This window comes from Ammospiza caudacuta, chromosome 12, assembly GCF_027887145.1.
Source record: "Ammospiza caudacuta isolate bAmmCau1 chromosome 12, bAmmCau1.pri, whole genome shotgun sequence".
Lineage (NCBI taxonomy): Eukaryota > Metazoa > Chordata > Aves > Passeriformes > Passerellidae > Ammospiza > Ammospiza caudacuta.
The window spans coordinates 14,881,908-14,896,300 of NC_080604.1; the positions used below are offsets into that span (position 1 = coordinate 14,881,908).

A 14,393-nucleotide genomic window follows, 5' to 3' on the forward strand; every position below is an offset into this window, starting at 1 on the left:
CGGAGGCGGCTGTGAGCGCCCCGTCCGTCCGCGGCATGCGCGCCCCGCCGCTGCTGCCCGCCTGAGCCGCGCCGCCCCGGCCCGCCGAGCCGCGCGGGGGGGTCCCCGCGCCCCGCCGGCGCTCACTCTGCGCTCCCCCTGCTCCGCGCTTGGGGGGATTTTTTTTTTTCCCCCGTAGAGGAGGCGAGCAGGAGCCCCCCGCTTTCTCCCGCAGGAACAGGGGTGCGGGGAGAAACTTATTTTCAACAAGTTTTTTTTTTTTTTTTTTTGCCCCCTCCCCCCCCCCTTTTTTTTTTTCCCTCCCCCTGTGTGTTAATTATTTTAGCCCCTTTCCCCTTTCGATGTGCGGCTTTGGACATGCGGAGGCTACTGCAACCGTGTTGGTGGATCTTTTTCTTGAAAATCACCAGCTCCGTGCTCCATGATGTGGTGTGCTTCCCCGGTGAGTGAGCGCGGCGGCTGGGGGGGGCTCCGGGTGCCTCGTCCACACGTGTCCGCGACCCCCGTGAGGAACCGGCGGGGCGCCCCGTGGACGCGGGGGATCGCGGGGGCCCCTTTGCCGAGGCGGCCCCAGCGCTGGGCGTCCTCCCGCTCCGCAGCACTCTCCCGGCTGCGGGCAGCGCTGCCCGCGAGTGGGGCCGTGAGCGGAGCACGGGCTGGGCTCCGCGCTGCCGGCGCGGTGTCCCCGGTCTCCGGTGCATTGCAGCGCGGGGCGGGCGCGGGGGGGTCCTTGCGCGCTGCTCTTCTTTCGTGGGGCTGCCTGGAGCTCCCTTTGTGCTGCGGGACCGCCGCTCGCCGCCCCGAAAGGCAGCGCGACTCCGCGCTCCGACCCCGCGCCGCAGCCCCCCGGCTCCCCCGCCAGAAACTTGGCGCTGCGCGGCTCCCTGCCCTCCCCACCCCACTCGTGTCCGCGCTGGGGGTCTCGCCGTGCCGCGTGCTGACCTTGGCAGCGCGGGGGGCAGTCCCGCGGGGCTGCGCGCCCGCTCCGCACCGGGGCTGGAGCTGTGCGGCCACCACCGCGCACCCGCGGGAGGGGGTTCCGCGGGCGAGGGGCACTCGGCGACCACCGTACAGTTCTCCCCCCACTTCGAGCCCCACGGCCGGTGCTTGTGTATCGCTTCTCGCCCCGTGTCGCACCGCGGGGCTCGCGTGTTCCGGGGCCGGGTGTGCGCCCTCCCGCCCCGCAGTGCCCCGCGCTGGGACGCGCGGCCCCGGCCCGGGGGAACTCGCGGGGCTCGGGCTCCCTCCCGCCGCCTCCGCAGTGCCCGCGCCGCCCGCCAGGGGCGCTGTGGGGCCGCCGGCGCCCCCGCGGGGCGCGCGCCCCTCCGCCGGCGCGCAGCGCGAGCCCCGCCCGGCGCGCCCCCGCCCCGCGCGCGCCCCCGCCGGGATCCGAGCGCCCCGGGCAGGGCCGGGAGCCCCGAGGGACCGCGGGGGTCGCAGTGCCCGGGGCTCCCTCCATCCCTCCCTCCGTCACGGCGGGGATGGGGCTCCGGGGCACCGCCAGCCCCTCTGCCAGGGATCTGCCCCCTCCGCGGCTTCTCCCGCCCTTGCCGTGGGCTCCGGGGGCTGCCCTGCCTGTTGGCCCCGGCCAGGTGTGCAAGAGCCTAATGAAATAATTCAATTCTGGAGGTTCTATAGGAACTTTCACTTATGCGTTCTCATTTTTTTTCCATGTTAAATTTTTTTTAAATTTCTTCCTGGAATCCCCTTTTTTTCCTAACACCAAATGCAGAGCCAAGCAGATAGACCCATCCCATTCCTTCCAGCAGCTTCTCACATGGTAAAATGATTTGAAGCAAAAAGAAACAAAGTTGGGGAGAGGGTTAATACCTCTGCAGCTTTTGACGAAACATTTATCTTCTTTGCATTGATTTGTTCTCAATTTCAGCCTTTGGAGTGATGCCTTTCTCTCTGGTTCTGATATATATTGTATAGTAATTACATCTAGAAGGCAGGCTCCGGGAATGCTGCAGGAAAACAAGCCCTGATGTTGGTTTAATATGACAGTATTGTATGACTTGCTGATTTAGATCAGCGGCGTTTGAACCAGATAATATTTGCATTATGGTTCGAATATGAAGATGGATGCAAGCAGAGGGTAGCAGGACGCTTGCAGAGTGTTGGTAAACTCTTTAATGCCAGGAGCCATAAACCAGCTGTGTAATACTCGGGAATGTTTCAGGGCTCTTCCTTGCCAAAGCTTTGCCTGGAAAGCAAACTATTTTCCAGAAAGGCTTTTATACCTTTAGTTTTTGTACAGAGCTGCCGTGTTAGAGCCCGGTGCCTGCTCGCTGCCCGAGCTTCCCTCTGAGGAGCAGCGGTGCCCGGTGTGCAGCCGGGGCTGCGAGTGAAACATCCCGAGGAACGGGAGCCTCCGGCTCTGATCCCGCACATCGGAGATGCCCGAGGCAGGGAAGCTGCAGGGAGGATCTCTGTGGGCTGTAACAGGACATTGGTGCTGACAACATCCAATGGCAAATCATCGGAATTTGTGTTGGCAGGGAATCCCGGCCAGATATTAACCATTTAGTATCTCCCACGAATGCTTCTGTACCTTTTCGTGGCATTTTTTAGAGAGGATTAAAGAAGTAAGGTGTTTGTCAGCTTGGTTTCAATTTGTAAGCATCCTTCTTGCCTCTGTTTCATATCTAGCTCCCTTTAAATGGAAGAGAGGTCACTACTTGTTTTCTCCCCTGCAAATCACTTTACTTTGTGAGGAGACATAAAGGCTATTCTTTTCTTTGTTCCGTAACAATAAATGAACCGTGTAGAAAATAAGTCTTGGCAGTATTTCTTTGTTAGTGGTGTTGTAACAGGGTTTCACTGTTTAAGTAGGTATTTTTGTTGTTGTGCCTTTGGTTGCAGTAAGGGAAAGGAGTCACTCTGAAAAAAAAATGTCTGTAAGGTTTTCCTCTTTCTGAACTGCTTAGTGCATTTTTCTGTGGGCTTGTCACTGGTAATTGCATTGGTTAATAAATCAAACCAGGACAAGGTAAGAGAGGTTGTTTCCATGGGGTCTGTTTGCTCATTAATCTAAATTCACAGTACCAAACATCAGTAAGACATAAATATTAGCATTAAGGCGATATTCTTACTATCTGATTTCTTGGTGCTTTGCCAAGAGAGAGTAAATATTTTTTTGTGAAGTAAAAGGTACACATTTGTGCAATTCTTAGCTCTTCTTTGACATTCCTGTCGTCTAAGCAATGACAATTGCTACCATTATCTTAGGATGGATGCATAAATAACAGTAATTTTCTTGAGTCTGGATTAGCTCTTTGGTAATGAATCAAATTGTTGCTAACCTGGTAACTGCATAAATGGGATTTTGGATTTTGAATCTTCACAGATCTGAGCTGAGAGTTAATTTTGCATGTAACTGTCTTCTGCTTGGAGGAGAAATTATACTGGGAGCTATACCTTATGAACTAAGTAAATGCTACTTCAGATATTTCTAAAGGTACAGAGAGGACTGGCTTTGTCTAGTGAAGGTTTTACAGAGGAAGGTGCATTGTGCACGTAGAGAAATACGGAATGTACAGGAGAGGGCCCTCCAAGACTTTATTTAGTCCTGTGGCTTTTATGAAGATGACACTTCGTACATTTTAATTATCCCTTATTTTCAGTGCTGTTTCAGAATATGTTACAGGAAGTTGCTAATGGAGTCCTTGCAGATAAAGAGTCAAGTGAGCCTTCCCAGGCTGCAAGAGCTGAGCTTGTGGTTTGCTTTTTGTGGGGGGAAACTCCAGGGAGAGCTTTGCTAGTGGTTAATGGGGCCTGGACCCAGCTTGCAAAAGTCCTCCAGTGGTCACAGGAGCTGTCTGTGCTGGCAGCCAGAGGAAGAGCTTCCTAAAGCTGGGAGGGAGGAAGAGGCATCACAGAAGGAAAGGATTTTAATGCTTTCAAAAAAAGGAAAGGAACACAATTTGAGGGTGACTGGAATTCCCTCACTGATACTGCAATGCCTACAAAGCCGGCATCCAGGCTGGGGGTGTTGCTCTGCTTGGAAGAACAAGGAGGATTTTTTGCCTGTGTGTATGAGTTAGAATTTCTGTTATTGCTCTCTTATCCCCTATACCCTCTCTTTTGTGTCTAGGAAAGGAGGATGTGAGGGGTTCTAATCCTGCTCAGAAAAGGCATGTCTTAGAGCAGAGATGGACTTCTGTGGGTCAAGCAGAGATGGGTCCTTCACCCATCCCACCTGCATCCACACTGAAAACCTTTGTGGAACAAATAGATCCTGCTTGGTACCATAAAAAATCCCTGGAAATCACCTATTGATTCAGTAGGGTGATGGTTTCACTCCCAGTTTCTGGGTCTTTGCAGGGCCAAGTGTTGGCTGCACTGTTATCAAGTTCTGTAAGTTTAATAGTTGGAATTTGTTTCCAATTACAGAAAAGACAGCTAACAGCTCTATCCATCTTATAATCAGTGCTCAAGGACTAACATACTTACACTTTTCTGAAATAAATGTTATTAAAGTTGACTCTAATTTAAATGTTCAAGTTTCATGGTTAAATTAAGGAATGACTTCAAACTATTAATCTCAACTGTCCTTGGAAAAAAGTGCTAATCATTTGGTTGCTGCTTTTTAGCAGCCAAATGAACATGTGGCATGATGTGCTCTGAAGCCTAAGGGTCTAGTAATAACACTATGCTTTAGCTAATATATAACTTTAATCAGAGAAATTATGAAAAAAATGAGCCCAATTTCTGTTTGCCCAAGTTATTGTGCTTCCATTTTATAGAGTTGCTCTTGTGTGTTGATGAAATTGTAGTTATTTATGTTTATGTGCCATGCCACTTCAAGTTTAATTCTAAACAACAATTCTTAAGTATTTTAGGAAGTGAGGCTTGTCAGACAAATGTTTTTAAAAATATGGAGTCATCTGAGTATTTAGCTATGCACCATATGGGTTAATTTATGGTTTATGTATTCCTTCTGGGGACTGCTTGCTGCTTTAGGTGTCTAAATATCTTTATCAAGTTTTTCCTTCTTCGTGAGGTAAACTCATGTCAGTGTTTCCTCCAAGTGAAAATTGTGGATCTGCATTTTCTTGCACAGGTTGATGGGAACATAACTTCACAGATGGCCAGGTACAGCCCAGTTCCACCAGGGAGTATCAGTTTTGTGAGCACATGCATGGGTTGGAAGCAAAGCAGTGAAAGAAGATGTGCATTAATGCCCCTTTCATCCTGAGCAGAAGAGCCTGAGGTGTGGCCAACTGGAGGTGCCCAGTTAGAGACCCACTTTTGATGAAAGCAGCTGATTTCCACATTTGTGTGTCCATAAACCTTTAGAGGAAAAAGAAAAACACAGAAAAATGATTCTTGAGTGCTGTTAATTTTCCCATTCCTCAGAATCTTGCCCTGATGATCATGTTATCTGTTTTGCAGGGTACAGATTACTTGCCCCAGGGCAAGTCAAATTGGTTTTTTCCTTTCAGTGCTTCTAACAGGTCCTCCAGTGCTCCCAGATGATCTCAGCCCACTCCACTGAGGACAAGTGCGCTCTTGAATGAATCTGGGCTGCGCTGGTTGTGTCTCCAAATGCCTGCATTTCAATGTGCACTCATCTTCTTGAGGCACAGCTGCCAGGACACAGCAGATTCCAGCTTTATGCCTTGAGCTGTCACATATTTGTGGCCTAAGCAGAATCTCTTCCCACCCTGAAAGTGAACAGATTAATTAGGGAGCAGATTGCAAGCACAGCAATGATGCTGCTGAGATACTCCATGGATATTGCTGCTCTTGTCTCATTTTTCCTTTCCCCTGATGTTACTGCTGGAGGAAGCAGGGGTGGGAATCAACTCCCTGCTTTGGAGGAGGAGGAGTGAGGGCACAGGGCACTAAGGGAGCTCAGGAGTTCATGCAGTCACTGTGTTCTGCTACACTGAATGGCTCACTTTACAGCAATTTCAATTAGTATTCAAGTGAACTATGGTTAAAGTAAAACAGTTACTGTATGGCCTTTTGTTTTTTTTTTTTTTTTCATGTGGTTTTATTATGCATCTCCAGGTTTGCTTGGGAGTTGAAGTACTAGTGCTCTTAATTATCAAGTCATTTGAATAATGATGAACAATTTTCTAGAACTTAAAACATGTCTGCATCATGCACCTGCCAGCAGTACTGGCACATAAAATCTCAATTGATGTGGGTGTTGGAGTTTTTCTGTGCACAAATGCTGCAGTCATGCCTGTGAGATGTTTATCCTGTCCAGTGCCTGCTTTGAGGGACTTTGCATTCATAGTGTGGGGGCCTTTCTAAGGAAAATCTAGGTGTTTTGAGACTTGGATGCTCAGCTTAGGAAAGCTCCTTTGAAAAATCCTTTTCTCTGCTTGCAGCAATGTAATGAATGAAACCTTGAGCCCTGAGGAGCTGCAGTGGTATTTAGGAGCAAAATGCAGAATGTTATTTGGTCTTGTGGCAGCTGCTTTGTTCTTTTTTGAAATAAAATGTGCCTGTCTCTCTGACAGAGTGCTGTTAAAAGTTCTGTTGGGAGACAATTTATTCTGCTGACAGGAAAGGAAAGCTATCTGATAACTTCTCACTGGCAAAGTGAAGAGTTGTTCAGTTTTCCCACACCTCACTCCTTCCATCTTCTGTCCTTGCAGGAGGCTTGCAAGAGACAGAAAATGCTGTAATACTGCTTTAACCAAAGCAGCTCTTGCTCTTTTCTTGCTCCTATAAAATATCTACTTGGATTATTGTTTTTTAACAGTCTGAAGTCTTAGACCTGGAGTTCCTTGGAGAGGTGTCAGGCTGGGGGATGACCAGTGTTGGTTGGAAGAGGACTTCAGTGTAAGAGGTGAACACTGAATAAGCAGGATATGTTGATAATGTTGTCCCAATGCACTGTAAAAGTAATTTTTTTGCTGCAGAAGTAAATAAAAACATTTCTGTCCTGGCCCATGTTGGTGGTCCTCAACTGAAAGCAAATGACTTAGTTTTGGTTTGTACATTTCTTTGGAACAAGAATGTCCCTGAGCAACTCCCATCACTGAGAACCACTCTCTGCCTTTGTGTCACTTTGGTGTGCTCAGAAATGCTTCCCTGAATAATCTGTTTTCCCCTTCCCCACCTTCCCTCTCCCCTTCTGGATTTTACAAGAATTTGGTTTGTATCTTAGTGAAGTTTGTGATGCAGGCCTCAAAATAAATAGGTTTTGACAAAGAGTTTTTTAGGGCAAGTTTAGTGAATTCTTTTCCTTAGACATGTTTTTATTAAACCTCTGTTTAGTGGCCTCTGTGTGAGGCTTGTGTCCAGCCATCCCTCCCCATTCCCAACCCCCTGGAAACAATAAAGATACCTAGTAACTTTCAAATAATTAAGTGCAGATCTACTTTGCTATCAAAATTGAGTTTAAGGATTAATTTTTTATAGACTTCCATTGACATTTAGATTACTAAGGTGCTTTTAGACTTTTGGAGATTATGGTATAGATTTACTGCAGTCAGAGTGGAAATGAGGGATTGTGCAGCCTGTCTGTCCCTTAAACATTGCATCCATTCACTGGATGGGCAGAGAGAACCAGCTGAAAGTCTCTTCTTGTTGGCCTCCATTCTCCTTGTAGGTAGTTGACTTATTATTGTTACAGTGCAGTAGCTTGTGTATTTTGTATTTAAATCCATGCTTAAAATGCAACCAAAATTTGCCTGTTGACAGCAGTTACATCATATTTTAATTGGTGAGAAGTGCTAATGGAGTGTTCAGGTTCTAAAATTAGTTGTTTATTTTTCCTTCTTTGCCCAAGGGTTTTGCATCAGATTATATGGTTTCTGTATAACTGTTTGTGTTCTGAAGTGACACCTTTGTACAGTTTTAGCTATTTAAGTAAGTGTTAAAAGTTTGTGCTCAGTGACAGCAGTTTCAGAAACTGTGACTTTTTAAATTGTTTCTTACTACATTGTTTATGCATTGCAAAGCACTTCCCTCCTGTTTACTGTGAATTAATTCATTGTTATAATTGCAAGCTGGGGGTGCAAAATGTGCAAGTTCTGTTAATTTCTTCTCTTGGTGCAATGGCAGAGCCTCAGCTGCTGCACACCATTGTGGCAGGACTGCTGCTGCAGCTTTCACCAGGTGAGGGTTTGTGCTGTAACCTTCATCATGGCATTATTCTGAAATACAGCTGTGCTTGTTGTTGTCAATATTCCCTTTGGGTGGCCTTGTGTCAGAGAGGTGCTGTTTTAATACTGTCTTTGTACTTCTCTGAAAGTTTTTCTTTTTCTGTGTGGTGAAATGCAAACCCAGCTCCTTGTATGAGTCTGCCTGTGGTGAAGCAGAGATGTTCAATCTGTCCATTAAAATTCTGGCTCTCTGGAGGATGCTTTATCATATGTATCAGTCCTTGGAATTGCTGGCAGTTGTCTCCTTTAAATAAATTATTTGTTTGGTGCCCATTTTGAAATTATCCCAGACTTCTTTCTAAGAGTAGTTACCAAAATAAATAAGCCATCAAAAAAAGTGATGCTTGAATTACTGACTATCAAACTATAAATATCCAACTACTTTAACAACTGTCTCTTATCTGTTTCACTTTTCTCTACTATTTGAAAGTGCCCTCTGATATTTTGTTACCATGAGAGTACTTCCACATTAGGGTAAAACCATGTTACAATGTCCTGATTAACCCGGTGACCTGAACCTCGCAAACCCTTTGTCATGAGATTTTATCCAGTCCTTGAACAATTTTTGTCAGGTTTTTTTTTTCAGCTTTTCTTTAGATTTTTTTCTTTTTCTTTAGAAAGGTGCACACCAGAACTGAACACTGGTTTTGTTCATATAATGTATGTGCAATGCTATTGCCCTTTCTGTTTGTCCAGGGATTTTCAGTGCCCTATTTTTCTGGCACAGCAAGGAAGCTCATGTTGATTGTTTGCCTAGTATGACTTCTAGATCATTACTGGAGTCAGTGCTGAACGAAAAACTCTGCAGTTCAGTGGATGTGGCCAGGATCACTGATTCTTAGGGTTTCTAACTTTACTTTCATAAGCTCTTCAAATTCATTTTCTCCCCCTCTTTTTATTTTTTACGTGGCTGGAATGCTGCTCTAATGGGAATTTTAGAAACAGAAAGAAAAGCTTAAGTCCTCTGCAGTCTTAGTGCTCAGATAATTTCTTCTGGTTTTGTTTGTTTCCTTTTTAAGCCCAGCAGTTTGTAAGGGAGTAGCAATCTGTGCATCCTCTAACAGTCCAGGTGTGGATCTATCTAAAGAGGGTAATTCAGGCTTTGATTTCTGTCAGACACTGAAGGTTTCACACAGCTCCAGAACCTGCTTGTGGCTTTCTGGCCAGATTTATCACCCTGGAGTGATAACCTGGGTGTGGATAAGGGATGAGCTCCACCAGACACCTGGAGTGGGCATTGCAGTGTGTGTGGTGCAATCCCAGGGAGGCACTGCATTCCCAGGAGTGTGGGGAGGCTTTGCTGTGTCCATGCCCTCACCCTGTTACTGTTAAAGGTAACAGTAGTAACAGGAATGGGAACAGTTGTAGTTTTTTTGGTAGAAAGTGTTTCTTTGCCTCCTTTGCTGGAAGTGAGTGGGGGGAATGATACTGAGCTGTTTGTGCTGCAGAGCAACAGGTTGAACTGAGTGGATCCCAGGTAGCTTGGGAGGGCTCTGGGATCTTTGTGGCAATGTTTATCGTGCCAGCAGATGTCCTTAGGGGACCCAATGTCTTGCAGTGCTAAGTATGAGTACACAAATAGTGAAGAAGTGGAGGTGCGTGTTCTCCAGGGAGGATTTTTTTTTTTTGTCTTTTTGTTGGTGTTTGTTTGTTTGGGTTTTTTTGTTTTGGTTCTCCCCCCTCCCCTTTAATGGCTTGAGTTCCTTTTGGACACACCTGTCATGCTACACTTGAGAATAAAGGAGCCTTGTTGTCTTCTGAGGTTCTCTGACCAAGGGGATGCTACAGCTACACCTTGTAGATCTGCTCTGTTACTGTGACCCTGTGTCCTTTAGGGTGGCTGTGGGCACACAGTTTCTGGTAATTGGGGTGGGATTGTGCCTCATCCCCAATGAGCTGCAGCTGTGAAAAACAGGTGAGCAGCATTGAAGGTAACGAGCCAGGGAGTGCCCAGGGGCGCTGACCAACCACCAAAGGGAGCAGAGGGCACACAGGTGCCCATGAGGGTATAAAAGGCTGGGCTGAAGAACAAGAGGGGCAGTTGCTTGCAGCCTCCTGGAGTGGGGTGGTGTTGCTCTGTCTGGGCAGATGCCTGAAGCCTTCTGATGAGGAAAGGTGTTACTCTGTTGGGGGAATGCTGAAAGCTTTCTGAGGTTGTGTGGTGTGTGTATTGTGACCATCTCAGCTGTGATAGGTGGCCTCCCTTGGATGCTTTCAGCTTTTTACCTCTAAAGTTGTCATAGCTGCTATCACAGTTTCCCTTTGCTGTGGAATTTGGTTCGTGGGCTTCCCCAATGTCTTTGATTTGGTGTTTACAGAGAGAGGGAAGAGACACAGAGGGAAACTTCATGGAAATCAAAAGGAAAGGAAAACAAGTTACTTGAAATCTAGCAGGCAAACTTTGACACTAAATGCTGAAATACCTTCAGGTGCTGCACCAGCCTATTTTTGTGGCATTGCAACTGTGTTTTTCCTTTGTTAAGTGGTTTTGGGTTTTTCTCCCCACGTAGAGACCCATGCAGAAAATGCAAGATGAAAGAGACCCTGGAAGAGAAATGTAAAAAATCTGTATAAAACAGATAAAATACAGCATGAACTAGGGAAAAAGTTCCATGTTGGTATGAAAAAGTTGGTACCATGTATCAAATGGTGAAAAGCCAGTCCCTTCTCCCTGAGCTGATGTTATCTGGGAGGAGCTTGGGTTATGCAAAGGTATGTGTGAAAGTGGAGTTATTTATGAATAAAGGAGAGAGGGAGACCTGCCTTCCAAATATAGCAGCCTTCACAAAAACTCCTTAGAAGACCTGATGTGCACCTACCAGGTAATGCTGGCTCAAGTTCTGGTGTGCTGAAAGGCTCATAAATCACCCTTGATTGATCCTGATGCTGCGGTGTGCTTCAGGCAGGCCCTGGCAGTGCGTGCTGTCTGGAGAGCAGAGAAGAGTGACCAGGCAGTTTGCCAGGAAGGTTTTAATTAGCCTTTAACGTGCTGGACTGGATGGCCATCACCAAAAGTCCCTTGCAGAGCTGTTCTGTGCTGCACACGCTGTGCCTGTGCACCCTGAGCCTGTGCTGGCTCTGGAGGATGCAGTGCAGTGGTCAGAGCAGCTCCTGGGCAGGGATGGGCACGGTGCTGCTGATTCTGGGACCTGCTGGAGCGTGGAGCCTGTGAGTAATGGTAATGGGAACGTACTTCAATTTGTAACCCGTTCTCCTGTATCAAGATTGGACTACTTCTATTCTGTTGCACATGTGCATCACTTGGGGAAACATGCTGATAGTACTAAACATTTAATTGCTTCTCTTGATTTTATTTGTAAATTAGAATCTAGAGGATCTGTAAGGAAAAACAAAAAAAAAACCCAGAGCTTAATTGGACAACATTTTAGAGTCGCTAAGGAAAAGAGAACATAGCTCTCCAGCTTTTGGAGCTGAGACAAATGCAAACTTATTTATTGATCCATACATATGATATCATATTTTAACTACTGTCTAAACTGGAGGTCATCTCTATACTTGATTGCTTAAGAATCTGTCTATCTTATCACATCTTGTACTCATTTATAGTTGATTCCATTTCTGGCTTTGTTGGAGAGACAGCTAGTGTTTCAGCCTAAATTAAAATCAATAAGAAGCAATTTCGTTTGTTTTTTAACCACTAGAGCAGACTTTTTTTTTAAGTGAGTCTCTGTGTGTTCAACTAAGTCACTTGGTTCTTTGCATCAAGATAATTGCCAGGCCTCATTAATTCCTAATTTTTGCATATGTAGGAATTGGTTTATTTTCCAATGTACCTAACAAAATGTCAAATATGATTTAAAAATAAGCACTTAGTCTAAGTCATCACTGAGAAATAAATGCAGTAAAAAAAAATCCTTGGCAGTTAGAAGTAGTTTAAAAATATCTTGGGGGCTGTAGTGAATGCTGGGACCCTGGAGTCCTGCACTGGCAAGGTAGCTCAGACTTTCCCTGGCATATTTGGGCAGTGATCTGCAGGGATGACTTCCAGTGGAAAAAACAGAGTCTGGGTCTCTGTGCTTCCAGTCTTTGGCTGGGATATTCCTGCATTATGCCAATTCATGTAAGAGGCTGTTGTGTTGTCAGCTGGCTTTTACCCCACAGCCAGCAGATTGCCAGCAATAACAATTACCCTGAGTCAAATTCAACATGGAATTCACACTGCAGCAGTGCTGGGGCTTCCCAGGTAAGGCAGTGCTGAGCCATCGTGTAATGTTAGAGACAATTCCTGCAGGCAGTGCTCTGACGAAATGTCCAGAAGAGGAAGAGTTGCTGCTCTTGTGAGTTGATCACAGGGTGATCAGGGTGACAAGGAAATCATCCTTGGTGGTTTGTTGGAAAAGTAAATGCCTGTATTTTTATCAGGTGGTTCTTTGTGTTGCTGTGATCTTGCTCAGTGCTTTTTGTAACTGAAGAAATGTTGAAGAATTCCTGGAATGCTTAATTCTGAATACAAGGACCTTTTGCTTGGTCTAAATCTCATTTCCTGTTTGACCTTCCTTTGAAGTGCCTAAGTGTTATGAGGTGCCTGTTACTTTAATTTCTTGGGTTCATTTTTCTCTCACCCTTTCTTTTCCTTCTGTTTGCTTTGGTTCAGATACATTCACGGGTTAAGGAAGGGGGCAAACCGAGGGCAAAAAAAGGCAGATCTGGCTACCTTGGTAATCAAAGCAAGAGACTGTTCTCTTAAGTTAACAGCTAAAGCAGTGTTTTCTAGGAACAAAACATGGTTAGTAACTGGATGACATGATGAAGAGCATATTTCCTTCACCCTTGCAGGCAGCATAGGAGTTGTGCGTGAATTTCTTGAATTTGGTTACAAAACAGCAAATTAGTTAATGAGTAACTTAAAACCACGCAGCAATTCGTGTTTATGTGCCAAGAAACCAGCTGGGTTTAAAATCCATAAGCACACCTGGGAGGGATCTAGGGATGTGAGGTAAAAGTGACTTGTCCACACACCAGTGACACCAACCTTAAGCGAATCCCAAGCCATGGCTCAGTGTAAGGGGTAATACATCACAGCACAAACAGATGCTCTGCCAAAAAGGTAATTAATACTTCATGTCAAGCACTATCTGCATGTACTGCTTTCCCTATTTCATGCTATTAAGCACTGTGACCTTTTCTCTTTCAACAATTAGTTTCCAAGGTGAAAACCAACTTAGGAAGAAAATGAACTTTTTTCATTGGCTCTGTGGAGTCTTAGAATTTCACAGTAATCTTGATTACATCTTCACACTGTACAGTTCTGACTTCTCTCTTGATCAATGACTCTTCATTCCTGTAGTTTGAGATTGCATTCCCCCCCTTCACTCCTGTATTTGGGAGACATGATCAGGCATTTTGGGTGCAGAGGCAGATGAGGTCTGTAAGATGCTCACTGTCAATGAGTAACAACTCCAACTCATTTGCACCCTATTAGTAAGAAGTTCACTTGCTAAAAAGCTGAAGAGCAGGGCAGAATTATTGATGTGCCTGACGGTTGTGCTTTCAGTTGAGCTGAGGCTATGAGCACTTAATTTCCATAACGAAGCAATGCTCTTTCTTTGCAAAACCAGGTGTTTCTAAACTCTGTACACTGAGACATGGGCCTTACAGTTTGATTTTTACAGCCTCTCTGCTTCTAATTTGCCTTTTTGCTTCTCTTTGTGTAGTAGAGGCCATCCTGGAGTTTGCTGCTTTCAGTTGGATTCACTGGATGTTGTTGAAGCATGTGGGCCTTACTGGAAGTGTTGTTTCTTGGTGAGGTGGACATGAAATACATGACTTTGGTGAACACATTTCCACTGGCTGGCTGGGGCATGCAGTACTGAGTGAAATAAAGGGTCAGGGGTAGTGTCCTGTCTGCTCTGGAAAGCTGATGAAATATCCAGTGCTCCCCTTGGCACCTTTCACTGACTTTTGCTGTGATTGATGCCAGCAGCATCAGCAAAAACCAGACCTTTCTGCCTCCCCTGCTGTGTGTGACATGTGCTCTGTAGAGGTCTGCTCACTGTTGGTGTTTTATGGTGGGACTCTGCTGTCCTGCCTTGTCCAGTGCTGCCAAAGTGGCTGTGGAGGAGCTAATGCTGTGCGTCTGGTTATAAAATCAAAAAGAGCTCCAGAAACCTTTCAGCTGGACTTGTAAGGATAATGCAGTGTTAGTGTCTTGAGTATTTGCAGCATCTCGTAGAAATACCTTGGATTGAAGGACTGTATATTATTCAGAACTATCAATAACTTCAGAGAGCTGCTTTGCTATTC

The 14,393-nt window shown here is 45.8% G+C and overlaps 1 protein-coding gene across 1 annotated transcript in view; it reads left to right on the plus strand.

Annotated features, from left to right (window-relative positions):
• The first annotated feature begins 310 nt into the window (after positions 1–310).
• The window catches only part of PTPRG (protein tyrosine phosphatase receptor type G), a 392,408-nt gene continuing 378,325 nt past the window's right edge, over positions 311–14,393 (plus strand). The window contains exon 1 of the mRNA XM_058812679.1: positions 311–442. Within this exon, the coding sequence (XP_058668662.1) occupies positions 358–442 (85 nt within the window). The 5' untranslated portion in view covers positions 311–357. The remainder of the gene's footprint in view (positions 443–14,393) is intronic.